Source organism: Austrofundulus limnaeus, unplaced genomic scaffold, assembly GCF_001266775.1.
Source record: "Austrofundulus limnaeus strain Quisiro unplaced genomic scaffold, Austrofundulus_limnaeus-1.0 Scaffold231, whole genome shotgun sequence".
In the NCBI taxonomy this organism is placed as follows: Eukaryota; Metazoa; Chordata; class Actinopteri; order Cyprinodontiformes; family Rivulidae; genus Austrofundulus; species Austrofundulus limnaeus.
In genome coordinates this window covers 307,289-322,768 of record NW_013952633.1, presented here as the reverse complement: position 1 = coordinate 322,768, position 15,480 = coordinate 307,289, and the positions used below count along the sequence as shown (strand labels likewise).

Sequence of the window (15,480 nt, the reverse complement as noted above, 5' to 3'; positions counted from 1 at the left end):
CGGCTTATTCTAATATTGTTTTTATTTATTTTTTCAAATTTCAGTTTAATTGTAATTTTATGTGTGTGCATGTGTGTATGTATTGTTTTTCTTAGCTAAATGTGATGTAATTGCAGTGAAGCACTTTGTTCAACTGAGGTTGTTGTAAATGTGCTATATAAATAAAATTTGACTTGACTTGACTTGAGACAATCATGTCTACAACTTAATCAATTGTACAGATATTTAGCTAAAATTAGGAATGTTAGTAGCTGAGACTGATCCTCAACTTATACTTTGAGCTCAACAGATCAAATAAAATTTGTCTTTAAAACTTTGTCACTAATGGARTTATATRTTGCTCATATTTTTCAAAAAKACTYATRAACCAATGTKTTCATTTTAATRAAACATCCAGAGACTAATCATCACACCTTACAGTGCACTGCATTRRTTCAAGATGGCCGACACAGCAAAATACCGCATAAACCACTGAACAAAAATCAAAGACAATTTCAGAAAATAGATATTATACATCTCCAACAAATTCATATTTGAACCCCCCTCCCCTCCATAAACACACACACACACACATGTGCAAAAAAATGGCTTCTTCAGCTAGTCAACCTTAGCCTACACAAAATCAGCCACATTTCTATATAATTATACACATATTGAGTTAAAATTTGGGACGTTATTCGCTGAAACTGCATGAAATTGTGCRTAATTTTCATTAAATACTTTCAAAGTTTGACCAAAATGACTTCAGCTTTGTCACTGCAGACTCTGCCATTAAAGGCAGAGGAAGAAATGTCTTTCATGAATTTATCATGTTTTGGGTTTTTGCCATAGAATGAAAAATACAGTCTATAATTTATCATCTAATTTATGCTGACCATATTTTTATTGTACAGATGAAAGCAAAGCATTTTTTTTAAATCAGCATTTTATACTTTAGTTTTCCTGTCATCCTATCTTCTGCAGACAGTTGGCAGCTGTCAAGCTGACCTCACAGTGAAGACTTTGGTTGCAGACAGGCATGAGGTCAACCGTGTTCCTCAAAAATCACGATTTTATTTTATTATATTATGGTTTGGTTTCCATGGAAACTGCAATGGAAATGTTTTTATATTTTTTTTTCCTGAACATCATATCCACTGGAGGTGGTGCAGCATGTCATGTCTAAGGAGCAGAGATCTTATACTGTACCAGTACTGTTTGTGGATACTGCTGTGGTGCTGTGTGTGACTGCTGGGAACTGAGAGCAAGAGGAGGAAGGCATGACTGAGTTCCAAAGTAAAAATAAATGAATAAAAAAATAATAAAAAAAACTAAGTTCAGCAYAGGTCTTGTGCAATTTTCCAAACTACTTAGATTTATTGATGCAGGATGATTTGCAAACACATCTGTACATTCTAAAGCTAATCCATGCACAGACAAATAAGTTTATTTTTTTGCAGCCCATAAGATTAAACTTGCTAACCCTTAAAATAACATCTCTAAATTGAAGTATTAACTTTAGACCTTTTTATCACAGCAAACTGATTGAAGTGCACAACTATGGTTAAATTCTAACTTCACACTTTGTCTACGCTGTGACTGAATTCAAGTCACTTTTAGAAGCCTAGACCAGAATTCTATCACATTTTTACTGCAGTGAACACATTTAGTTCTTAATAGGCTAGAAACAGACACAAACTCAGATTGCACCACGCATGCTGAATTTCTTCTACTCTAAGTGGTTGCCATAGATACCACATGGTGAGGCTCAAAAAGTACAGTGAGTCTATCTCACGTGGGAGAAATCATGTATTTATAGAAGCACTGTGATGTGGCCAGAATTGAGTTTAAACAATGCACTTTTTTTAGTAAAAACAAGAAATGAATGCAGTATAAGAAAATTTGAAAAGGGGAGTTTTCAATTAAAAGTTACATTAAAAGAAGTTCCACATTAGCAGAGTTTACGGTGCAGATGATGTGCAGTATCTGATATAGATTTTTGCTTTTCTTTTCTTTTATTAATTTTCCGCTTAGCTTTTCTGTATAAATATTATCAGTTAAGTTAGAAGAATACATAAATAAAATGTAAAAAAAAAATACATCTACATGCTGTTTAACAAACCCCCTTTTCATTTTTTGTGAAAATTTTACAAAACTTTTGTCTCYTCAAATGCATACCAAGTTTTGAAAAGATTTTTGCAACAATCTGCTTGCTCGGCACCCAGCTCCTTGCTAGGCTGCTGTACATGTTASAGAGAAGCAAGCGCCAGCATGCGTATCACAACTTATTTAATTAAAGCCTATTTTGTCGAATAATGAACTCATTAACAAACTCCTGATGCACAATTTTTTTTCATTCTTCCTCAAAACACACAGGATTTTGAAGTTTTTCCTTATCTTTCAACCAATTGTAGTTCCTAAAAAGACATAATTAAATCGTCTCCCGACTCCTTGGCATTTGAAGTGTATTGTCTTTATAGAATGGAGCACATCTAATTGCAATTCATCATAATCACTGTTTTTTTAGTTCATATCTAAAGAATGACAAATGGTTAAATGATTATTTTGTAACGGTCTGTTAAATGTAATGACCTCCCATTATTTRAAATTGTTCACTATGACTCGGACTTTCAAACCTAACAACCAATTACAAAAGAAGTCTAAACTAGACCGAATGGAGGAGAGAATGAAAAAAAAAACATGGTGACAGCAGAATCAATAAAACAAGACCTGACTAGTACTGGTGCTTCAAGGTCTGCTCCTATTATCTGTTTTGTGTCTAACAATCTGCATTTGCATGATCCCCAGTTCAGCCAGTCCAAGCATCTTCACGTGTTCTCRTCTCACACCTCTGACTGTGAATATTTGGTGACTGACAGGATTAAGTGGCCAGTCTTTAGGTCAGTTTGTCAAACTTATTACTTCTTATACATTCCCACCCCATCCATCCTGTATCATGCAATAGTCACAGGTCAACCAGTAAAACAATGAGGTTGCTAAGAAAATGCTACTGGAAATGTGCAAATTCAACAAGCTCAAAAAGCTGATTTAGAGCTTGATATTCACGAAAAATATCATCTATGATCCTAAAGGAAAATTTTACATGAATCAGTTCAGCGCAAACTCATTGGGTCTGTGTACCAGCATCAATTTACTGGTTGAATTTGTTCAGTTTTAATGGTGTTTCCTTATCAACCTCAGTGTTTTCCCAGTAATAATGTGAGCATACACCATTGGAACAACTTGTTTTGTAGCATCAGATGAATCAAAGGATGTTAAAGCATATTCACAACGAGGAGGAAATTGATAAATTTGGTTCTGTTCCAGCTCAYTGACAGTTTCTTTTTGTGTGCCAACAAAACAAATGAGGTCAAACGCCCGTGATGGTCAGTGCACAAAGGTGGGTCATATGACTTGATAGGATCAAGCTGACCAAGACAAATAGGGTTTTACAGTATATATATATATATATATATATATATATATATATATATATAACAAAAACAAAACAACAGTGTTTATTTCATCAGAACCATCAAGGAAGCAGCAAGTTTCCAAGTGTTGTAAAACTCAGCTTAGATCCTCATCCTGATCACTTTCAATGTTGTTGACAGTGTTATCAAGTCCTGTATGTATAGTGCTTTAGTTCAGAAATCTTAAAACAGAGAAACGTCTTCTTCTTTTCATGACAAGGACATCACCGTTCTCAGCCTCCATGGAAACGTCCATATTAGGTGCTGGAAACTCCAGCTTCGGATGTTATCATCCATTAAATTGATGCRTTAGTCATTAGCAGGCACACCCGCAAATAAGAATTTGACCAATAATCCAACTTTGGGTTCAGGAAGACTAATCTTACTTTTAACATACAAAGCTCTTAACAACCAAGCTCCATCATATATTAAAGATCTTATTGTTCCATACTTTCCTAACAGAGCACTTTGCTCTCAGACTGCAGGTTTATTTGTGGTTCCTTGAGTTTCTAAAAGTAGAATGGGAGGCAGAGCTTTCAATTATCAAGCTCCTCTCTTATGGACCCAACTTCCAGTTTCTGTCCGTGMGGCTGACACTCTGTCTACTTTTAAGATTAGACTGAAGACTTTCCTTTTTGATAAATCCTATAGTTAGACTTAGGTTTCCTGATTTTTTTCTTCATTTCTGCTGCTATAGACTTAGACTGCTGGAGCACAAACTGAGCACACTTCCTCACTCTGTTGTTGTCTTTAGCCTCTCTTCTACGTTTATTGTAATTATTTCTATCAATAACATGTTTTTTTTCTTTTTGTCTCTTTTCCAGAAGACGGTGCACCTGGACCAGTTCTTCTGTTTGTCTGTGTCTCTTTCCTGTCCTCTCAACCAGCCGGCCGAGGAAGATGGCCACCTGTCCTGAGCCTGGTTCTGCTGGAGGTTTCTTCCTGATTAGCAGGGAGTTTTTCCTCTCCACTGTTTTCTCAGGATGGGAGACTGTGATGAAGTGATTCATCACAATCTGCTGGCTTCTTCTTTAGATTGTTCTTTTTCATGTACAGTGCCCTGAGACAACGTATGTTGTGACTTGGAGCTATATAGATAAACTGAATTGAATTGATTTGAATTGAATTAATGCATTTTTTTTGTCTTGTTTGTGCAGTGCTGCCCCCTCTTCACACYCTCAAGGACATTTCAGGTATGTGTTGTGTTCACTTGAAAAAAGCTACAAATGTTCATAGAGCCAATTGATARTTATGTGGTTTCTCTTAATTGCATCATTCATCAACATCATTCAAGGTTCCAAAACTGTACTTTGGGTTATGCATACACAAGTCATGCTATATTGTACACAAAAGACAGAAAACTTTCATAATGAAAGTTATTGCCAATATATTTTTAGTTGATGATTTTTTTTTTTTTCTGGGATGCAACATTTGAAAAAAAAATTGACATACAGATCAAAAAGATAAAAAAAATAAGTAGGTCCTCTGGATGGGTTCTTCTTTAGTGAAACGAGTCGTCTCTCCTCCAAGAGACGAACCCATCCAGAGGACCTACTTTTTGATTATTTTTACTACCTGGATTACTGAGATGCATCAGGACATTGACATGCAGACGTAAAAATACAGATCATCTCAAAAGTCCTGTGGCGTGAGTATTTCTAAAACAAAGCATGCCATTATCAATTTTTTTTCTAAAAAGGTTTCACCAGTGATGCATCTTGTCTAACTTTTATTAAAAAATCAACATGCATTAATACTTTCTCATCTATTATCTGCACTAAGCTCATGCAGTTCCCCCTGTACYATATTGATTTATAGACTGCATTTCAGTCTTATGTTGTTGCACTTCATCCATTACTATTTACTTTTACTGAGGACATAACTGCCTATCAATTCTKATTTGAGCTTTCTTTGATATGAAAAATACAGTTTTAAGGTGAAGCTACAAGGCTACAGGAACCCCACCTGTCCCAAACAATGTGTCACAACATGTTGACCTCCAAAACTTAAACAGGAGAAAAAAAAATCCAATCAACTGCGACCCTTTTTGCCTCATTACCTTCCTGCTACCAGAGGAGGCGCCACCTGCTTCCTCTCCAAGGTTGTGATGTCCTTCCCTGCCTGACCAGCACCAAAACAGCAGATAGATGGCCACGCTCACCTCCACACTCTGTTTCTTTTCATCTCTTTCTCAGTCTTTCACCCTGACAGACTTTGGCCAACCCTGCCAGAACTGCTGACTGGAGTCCARGACGAGTGTCAGCTTTAGCCACACAGTTGGACGAGTGGAAAGATGGAGGGAGTGATACAAGAAGGGACGGAAAGACGGATTATTTTACAGGCTCTGCCAAAAGACCCTCTTTTGGTGTCTTGGCATCAAAAGTGGTGATTAGACTGACACAGGATGACAACACAGTAGTTGGCCTCCAGTCTTGCTGTTCCACCAGCGAGCCACCTGCAGATTACAAATATCAAGAGTTTCTGTCATGCAGTGAAGCTCAAATATAAAGCAATGCTTTGGGGAAACATTTTCATAAACAGTGAAAACTCATTCATATATAATAGATGTTATTTTGCCCAAATGRATCAACTATCAAGTTTAAACTTATCCATAAGGATGCTCTTTATGCAACAGTTAGTCTAATGTTGCAATATTAATTTAAATAAAAGAAATATTTTCAAATGAAATGATATTAACTGCAAGCAGATGTTTAATCAGATCTCTTCAGTGTGAAAAAGAAAAAAAAAACAGTTTTGCAGAATTTGCCAACTACCACCTCTGCACGCTCACTGACTTTAAGTTGACATTGATATTTATTTTCCAAAGGTGGTAACCATAGAGACTGAATACTAATCTCTATTCTTACAAGTGCTAAAAAAGGAACTGTAAATGCACTGCTTTTTTCTCATAAAATCAGAAAAAAATAGTTATGCAACATAATAAAAAAGTTTTAAAAATCCACTGTCTTTTTAAACTTTCTGACATAAGTTGTTGTATCATGAAAGTATTTTGAATCAGAGAAACAAAACCAGTAGTATATGTTTTCATTTTATTTATNCTTTTATACTTTTATATGAAATATTAATGATACCACTTGCAATGAAAAAGTAATGACACACTGAACGAAAGTGTAGTTCATTGATCACTGAAGATGAGAACCACACATTCCAACACATTCTGCCATTGTTTAAAGAACATTTGAACATTTTCTTTTCTTTTCATTTCATTTTTTTCKTTCTCTCTCTTCCAAGAATATTTGTATCATTTTTTTTTTCTCTCTAGATTGAACTTCTGTTTACTAAAGAAGTTATTGGGCTTTTTGCACACTGTCGCAGCAGTGGAACAATTATAACTCCTACACAGTACCTGCATAGCTTTTTACATGTTAATCAACAAGAATAAAAATGAATTCATTTTACTACAAATAATAATAATAAAAATATAAGTCCTTCTTTGCGCTGAAGCTGCAAGTTTTACTTTGTTCCTGCTCCTCTATGCAATGACATGAAATTAGGTTAGAATAAAAAAAGAAATAWAAGGATGACTTTAAAAGCATCTATTGATCATGATACAAATATTTTAACTGTTAATGTTTTGTGGTGTTGGCTCAGTTTGACAGTGTGGTATGTCCCCTTCTTCTTGGTCTATGGAGTTTGATGGAACAGTAAATGTACCCACCACCCACTCCACTCAACCACCCAACCACTGTATGAATCATGCTTTAGTAGCACTTTTTTCTGGCATGTTTTTTGTTTGTTTCACCAGGCCTATTGTTTTCAGACTCATGTAAGGACACATGTATTGTTTAAAAAAATAATAAAGCTTTTTTTTTTTTTTAAAGGAAGGGAGCAGCGTGTTTTTTAAAATGACTGCATATCAAAAGGGTCTCTGGTTGTTCTGTCCAATATGGTTTTGTTGGTGGAAGCTCTCCACTTCTCCCCCTCTCTTTCCGTTTCTTTCCACTGCTCTGCTCATTCCATCCTCCCTAATCAAAACAACACAGCCACCGTGATTAAAYCCATCAAGCAGAAGCACTCGCTAAATCTTCAAGTTGCACTTAAAACACGTGTTTCCCTTGTAAAAAGCTTTGTTCAGCTAATGTTAAAAGTCCTCCGCTCCCTCCCTCCCCCCTCCCCTGTCCTCTCTCCTCTTCACTCTCTTGAAAACTCTTTGGGCTTTTCCAGCTGAGCGATTCAGGCTGAGGCGGGCGCAAACGCACTAGAAGGAAAGTCAAGTCGTGCTGGACTGGCGCGGTATCCTCGCGCGGTTTACAACTGCAGAAAGGAGCCGAACCGTAATTAATCATGCTTCTAAAATAATGACAAATGCTGATCGGGTTTTCTGCGAAGCATGGCTTTCCTTTTAACTTGCTTCCTGGTGTTTTGGTAAGTACATGACAACTCTTTTCTCTGCGTGTTTTCGGACTTTTACGCACGGAAAGCGCAGGCTGGAAGAATGCGCAACGGGATAAAAACAGAACATAGATATTTCAAAACGTTGCGTTTGTTTCTGAAACAAATTCCCATCGAGGTCTGTTCATGTGGTTACAGTGTGGACAGTGTTTGGGGGAATCAGCACAGTGAGACCAGCATCTATTTGGATAACATCACGCGCATATTGGATAGATTACTTGATGGCTATGACAACAGGCTGCGACCTGGATTTGGAGGTATGCTAATGATCGGCTGGTGTTTGTAATTTATTTGGAACTGCCCCCCTGTTTACTGTTTTCATCCCTTCTTTCAAAAGATAAAGTTTTACCCTGGCAGTTGTGTGTGCCCTATAATATTGTCTCCTTAGTATAATAGTGTGTTTTATTTACATCTTTACTCAGTGTATCTATAAATCATATGTCATGGTTTATTAATGAAAAACAAAAACATATAGATTAGTTTGCTGGGTTGGGCTTTACAAGAACTTTATTATGTTTAATATTTTGAATCACTTTCAATTTCTGACACAAAGTTTTCTTTTCATATAATAAAAAGTGACCACTTTTGCTGTATAGGTCCTGTCACAGAGGTCAAAACTGATATCTTTGTCACCAGCTTTGGGCCCGTTTCAGATGTTGAGATGGTACGTACACCATGTTGACTGCCTAAATATATTTTAACTGCTTCATGACTTGCTATGGATCCATTGTGTTCACAAAATGTACAGTTTTCTTTTTTTTACAGTAAGACATATAGTTTTTCCTAGCTTTCATTATTCCAGCATTTAGGCAGGATGTCATTAGTACAGCTTAGGATTTTAATCTGTTTGACAATCCCTCCACCACAGAGGGAGCGAGCGATGTGGATGATGGTGGGATGGGATAGGCTGACTATTCCTGCCATGGGATAGGTTGACTGATGCATGACTTTTGTGCTCTGTTCTGTGGGCTTAAAATATTTGACAGACTCTAAAATCTATAATATGCTGGCAGCTGTTGTGTTTTGAAGAATGCAAGCAGCTCTTAAGGAGACCAGGGTCATCRAAATCAACCTATTGTGAACTTTGTTTTGACTTTAAGATAAAGCTAACTCTGTTATTTTGCAGTGTTTTTTGTCAAACTTCTAGTGTGGCATGTGTTAGCRTTATTTATAAATAACCTAAATAACCTAACTTGTCAGTTTTACTTGCACTAGAATTAACTGTAAAACAGCCAGGAAAGAACAAGAGAAAGAAAGAGAGAGAGAGAGAAAAAAAATAAATCAGTGTGAGAAAACAACTTAGACTGCCAGTTCTATATCAAGCTGGTTTCATCAAAACCAAACCTCACAAACCCATCTGTCGTTCTCTCTGGGGTTCCAGATAATAATGGCAAAAAATAGTAGACACAAGAGCGGCAGCAGCTGTAGGCTTGGTGATACTACTAGTGAAAAATACCTTATTAACACATACTCTGACCCCTACCCAGGAATACACCATGGATGTGTTCTTTCGTCAGACATGGATTGACGAACGGCTAAAATTTGAGGGTCCGATTGAGATCCTGCGGCTGAACAACCTGATGGTCAGCAAAATCTGGACGCCCGACACCTTTTTCCGAAATGGCAAGAGGTCGATATCTCACAACATGACCACCCCCAACAAGCTGTTCCGCATCATGCAGAACGGAACTATCCTCTACACCATGAGGTAACCGTGAGCCAAATAGAACACAGACCTGAAATGCAAGTCGAGCAACCAGGCATCCAATAATATGTACAAGCATCAACAGAAATGAAGAGCACTGGTCCAAAAAAAAATATGTGCCATCTGATACTGAAAACAAGCCTTGAAAGCTATTCAAAGAAACATGACTCCAGCCTTGTTCCAAAAGCAAATGAAGCACTAAAAACAAGACAAAAAGAAAACAGTGATGTTAAAAAATGTGTGGATTGTTTTTTGCTTTTAAAATCCATTCAAGAAAATCAAAACCACACCGTAATTGGGTCTATAGATTTCTTATATAATCTTGTTGGTTAGAGTTATAACAAACATACAAAAATGGATCTGAAGACCATTGGTGATGAAAACTGCAGTCCTGCTAATCATTCTCACATTTTCAACATAATAAGTTATTCATAATAATCATTTCTTTTAAAACTAAATCTAGCTATTTAATATTAATGTAGGACCCCCCTCACAGTTGCCATATGTATCTTGCACATAAACTKTATTAAGGAAACACTAGTCTTTGTTGAATTCTTAAAACATTTGAGATCCCCTTCATCTTTGTGTCTAAAAAATCTCCACAAAGTTCTGACCTACTTTGCAGCAGCGTATGCTGTGTTCCTTTTTGTATTTTTTATAAACCTGAGTAATTAAGGTTGCTGCTACATTAACAAGGGAAGCTGTGCAACAGGTTTATGTTTACTTTCATCAAAATGTTATGTGTCTACAGTTAAATGAGCACAATGCCTATGGATATTTTATTAGAATACAGTATATTTTGGAATTTCTTCAGCAGCTGTAAACATAAATAAAAACAGTAGGTATGTGTTATTGATTATTTTTATATTAAAGAAAAAAAAAAGAAATACGGGGGARGGGAGGGGGTAACAGTGGAACTGAGGGGTTGCGTGAATGTGGAAAAAGTTTTTAAATAACCAGGGTACAGAGTGAGAATGTATTTCTTCTCTTTTGATTTAAAGGGGGCATATCATGCAAAATCCACCTTTTTAGCCTTTAAATGCAATTTGTTGTACTTGGAGTCTCTAGGAGTGCAGAGAAGATGAATTTAGTCTCTCCTGGTGCTATGTATCTTTATAATCTGTTTTAGTCATATTTTTCAACCGTGTTTTTTTTCTATTTCCAATGACATTTTCTGAACTCTTACATCACAGTGTTTGCAACAGAACTTCTAAATAAGGTCTGGACTTACCCACTACAATTTGGTGGTCYTCATTCTCCTCTGGCTCCAACATGTAAGGCTGGATGGACAAGTCTTCCGTTGTTGACATGTTTTAATTAATTTGCGAACAAAATGTTTCTGTGCTGCTCCATAGTCATACACCCCTCTATCAAAATAGAATGGAGTCTTTTGGAAGCTGGAGGGGGGCGGGGTGAAGCGCCTTGTTTGGATTTAAAGAGACAGCCTCAAAACGAGTAGATCTGAGGCACTCTTCAGAAAAGGGGTGAAAGAGGGGCTTGTGGAGTTACAATAAGGAAGAATTCAGAACAAATCATTGCAGTTCTACTTTATGTAGATAATGATTATGTTAATGATTTAAATGTGAAAAAAGGTGGATATGTCTCCTTTACTTATGTTTCATTTTCAGATAAATGCAACAAAAAAACTGATAAGTTTACTGATTAAGTTCTGAAAAATATTCAATTAGGCATCAATTTATTATTAATATTAGGCATAAAATACACCAAGATTTGAAAACTTCACAACGATTGAATTTTGCTATAAGTTTCTAGAAATTTAAAATTAAAACATTCACCTTTTGTGAGTGGCTATTGCTTTTTTATGCACAAAAAACTGTTAAGTGTTCTTATTTATTCATTTATTTATGAACAATTCTCCATCACTGTATTTATTAAAAGTTTAATCTCAAATAAACATGTTGCATTCTATACTTACATTTGCACCATGCTGAATATTTTTTTTTGTTTAAAGCAGCTCACATCAAGTATAAATGAAACATTTTTCAACTCTTCTTCATTCTGACAGATTAACTATAAATGCAGAGTGCCCCATGCGCCTGATGAACTTCCCGATGGATGGCCATGCCTGCCCACTCAAGTTTGGAAGTTGTGAGTGGTTGTTTTTGTTAAGGCTTGTTGGCTTGACAGATGGTGTCACTCTCAAATGATCACACTGTCATAGAGTAACTGACCATCTGACAAGATGTCTTCGAAGATTTCAGTATGAAACATCACATACTGTGAATTTGGGAACTCAAAATAAATAGGCTCATCAGTTACTGTGTTGGGTTATTTATGTGAGTGTTTGTTTGTTTGGGTTTTTACATCAATCCCAAGACAGTAATGAAAAATAGTTTAAAAACACATTTCTTAAACCATTATGTAAACTTCACTGATATGTATTTATTGTTTATTGATTTGTATTTTTGAAGTATTCCGAAAAACTAGATTTTAACAAGGCTGTCAAACATCTTATTTAGATGCATACCCCATCAGTGAGATTGTTTACACATGGAAGAAAGGACCACTGTCCTCTGTTGAAGTGCCACAGGAATCCTCAAGTTTGTTGCAGTATGATCTCATTGGACAGACGGTTTCGAGTGAGAGGCTCAAGTCCAATACAGGTGAGGTGAAGGTTCTTAGAAAGAAGTTCAGAAGTGTGTTAAATTCAGTGTGTGCACTGCTGAGATCTGATTGCTTTCAGTTCACTGTGCGAGAAGACATAAAAAGTTGTTTAAAAAATTTCGCATTAAAGTAAAACTTTGAAACATAATTCTGATTTAAGTGCASAATTTCAAATCTAACAAACATATTCACCATCAGCATCAGCAATTTACATGTGTATAGTATTTTTTTAATTGGAAATATGGATAATGAATGCATAAAACATTTATTTATTTATTTATTTATTTATTTATTTGTTTATTTATTTTGTTTATATATTTACCAAATATTTTGGTGTTTAAACTTGCAGGTGAATACGTCATCATGACAGTTCACTTTCACCTTCAAAGGAAAATGGGTTTCTTCTTGATTCAGACCTACATTCCCTGCATAATGACAGTCATCCTGGCACAAGTGTCTTTCTGGATTAACAAGGAATCAGTTCCAGCTCGGACTGTGTTTGGTAAGCTGTTTTTAAAATCCATTTTACTTATATGATACCCTGAATAATTCATAATCTGACTTTCACTTTTAATTTCAAAGCAAGCCAGGACATGTGTTAGGCACACATTGGAAAATACAGAACACATAATATCTACTTGGAGGAAAAATATTTGGTAAATTCAAGACCAGTTTATTTATTTTTGGGGGAAAAAAATACCAACAGATGGCATTGCAAATAACCAAAGAGCCTCTATAGATGTGTTGATCTCGTTCAAGTTACCATACTTTTATTTTTGTTTGTAAGTTGCACAACTTTTGTAACTTTGAATTTATTACTGGCTAAATGAAATCATGTTCATTTGGTAAACATTGTTTTAAATTGTTCTAGTGCTTCTCATATTTTGATTAAATCTCTAAATTGAATCGATTATAAAACTCAACTTTTGTAAACTTGAGTAATCTAACTAAAAAAAGGCCTAATCACAAACAAATCAAAGAAAAAGTCAAGCAATGTTACTACTCTAAAGGTTTATTGATGATTTTATGTCAYATTTAAAGGAGACATATGCTTTAAATCATTCAATTCCTTCAGATGGAGTCTATAAAAATAAAAAGTCAAACTACAGTTCTTTGGTGTGAACTCTTTATTGTAACCCCACAAACCCCTTTTTACCCCTTTTCTGAGTTGTGTCTCAGATCAAGTCATTTTGAGGCTGTCTAAGTCCCTTTTAGTTTGATAGAGGGCTTTATGACTATAGCAGACTATAGGGCAGATAATTGTATTTACAAATGAATTAAAATATGTCAACAAGGGACAATTTGTCAATTCAGTCTTAACATGTTGGAGCCAGAGTCTGACCCAGAACCAGAGAAGGAAGATGACCAAATTGTAGTGGATAAGTCCAGATCTTAGTTGGTAATTTGTTGCAAATATTGGGATGTAACAGTTCAGAAAACATCATTGAAAATAGAAAACAGAATGGCTTGGAAACTATGACTAAACAGAAAATAAAGATATCTATGCAGCAACGTGAGACTAAATTTACATTTCTGCACTCAAGACTTCAAGTACACAACAAAATGCATTTCACTGTTAAAGAAGTGTATTTAACACGATCTGTTCCCTTTAATACTGATGCCTACAGAAATAATCTACAATGTTGAGAACATTCWTTCACACCTGGCTATGTGTTAGCTTCATTAGCCTTTTATAACTAGCTGGCAAAAAACCTATGTGCTGAGATTCCTAATGTGCTTAATGAAGATTGAAAGCTATCACAGCATGTAACTCCTGTTCAGTGTGTGCATGAAAGACTTATAACAGCTGAACCAACATCATTATAACAAAAACAATCTTTGTAAACATTGAAAAAAGAAGAGTTTTAGAGGAGATTGTGTGTACAACTGAGTACACAGACTGGCAGAATGATGATAATGTGGGAAATGGCACCTAACTAACTAGAATTTTGGTTATTGTGTTTGTTTTATTGTCCTTTGTGTCATATTGTGTGTTAATTTACTCTTGAATCAAAATTAAGTTTAACTCCAACATTTATGCAGGCACATCTCTCRCTTCTTCACACTTGTGTTTAATTTGCACATAAAACCCTTTATAAAATCCTTCTGTCCAAAACAAAACAGACATGCAATGCAGTTTTTTTTATCTTAATTCCTCCTTCACTGAATTAATTGGATATAAATTCATTTTTTTTCCTCAAATTTGGTTATGATAGCTCTAAGTGGAAGAGGGTGTTTACTTGGCCCTACTCCGAGCACTCGCAGGTTTCGATTTCTTGCATTACATTATGCTACAGTTGCCACCAATCTCTAAGCCTTGGAGCAGAGAGGGTGAGACGCATTAAACAAAGACAGGCATACAACAAGAGGGATAACACAAACAAAACAAAACAGAAAAAAAGACGAGGCAAAGAAGAAAAGCAAATGTGTGAAAGTACATAGGCGACCCCTTTGTTTCAAAACACCATTTGGCTTTTGTTAAAATTCAACAAGCTACAGCTGAGTAGAGTGATACTGCTTGGGTCTTGTAGCTCATGGTTCTGTTCTTTTCCTCAGAAGTGAGCCAGAACTCCATGATGCTTGCACTCTTCTGGAGAAAATAGATCCCAGTCATTAGCATTAGCATAGAAGTTTAGGCCTCATATAGAAGGCACATCTGTGGCAACTCATCAGCTTCAGCCATTCTGGTGTTTTTAGCTCTCAGTAATTTGTGTAATCTTTGGATTTTTTTTTTCCAAATTAAACCAGGATCGGTATTTTAAGAGGAAGGCAAGCAAAKGTTCTAAATTTATTCTATATTTAATAGCTGTACAGTGCATATAAAAGATCTTTCATCACAGTATCTATGTGTACAATGGCAATATCACAAAGTATTGTTCACAACAAATTATGCCTAATTTATAAGTGCCATAGTTGGTCAATCAGATACTCAAGCAACACCTAGTTCAGACGTGCAAAGAGAGTTTTCTTCCTAGTACTGGGCTTTCTGCTTGCATGCAATAGGGCTGATTTTGTCATGTGAAGTGGCCAAAAACCCATTATCTCAGCTATTTCCAATAGTATTTTGGATGGTACATGCAAGACAGAAGAGAATAAAAGAGAACTGACAGTGCATTAAGTTATAGTGCGATGTGCGCTGACTTGTCAACAACCTCTCCAAGAGCTGAGAGTCCCTTGAGCACAGGTTTTACAGACTTAATTGAGTGTGGCCTAATTTGTACCCCCCCCCCCCCACTAAAAGCACATAAATGCCCCAAGCATTTCATTTCTGTCCTGTCCTTATAC

At 35.9% G+C, this 15,480-nt stretch overlaps 1 protein-coding gene across 3 annotated transcripts in view; it reads left to right on the top strand.

The window, feature by feature from the left end:
• The first annotated feature begins 7,657 nt into the window (after window positions 1-7,657).
• gabra6b (gamma-aminobutyric acid type A receptor subunit alpha6b) overlaps window positions 7,658-15,480 on the top strand; it is a 28,930-nt gene continuing 21,107 nt past the window's right edge. For all 3 annotated transcript variants that reach the window (XR_001311125.1, XM_014019784.1, XM_014019785.1), the window contains exons 1-7: window positions 7,658-7,838; window positions 8,004-8,122; window positions 8,462-8,529; window positions 9,353-9,573; window positions 11,597-11,679; window positions 12,051-12,194; window positions 12,545-12,697. Coding sequence is in view for 2 of the 3 variants with exons in the window: in XM_014019784.1 (XP_013875238.1) it covers window positions 7,804-7,838; window positions 8,004-8,122; window positions 8,462-8,529; window positions 9,353-9,573; window positions 11,597-11,679; window positions 12,051-12,194; window positions 12,545-12,697 (823 nt within the window). In the remaining variant the exon portion in view is untranslated. The remainder of the gene's footprint in view (window positions 7,839-8,003; window positions 8,123-8,461; window positions 8,530-9,352; window positions 9,574-11,596; window positions 11,680-12,050; window positions 12,195-12,544; window positions 12,698-15,480) is intronic.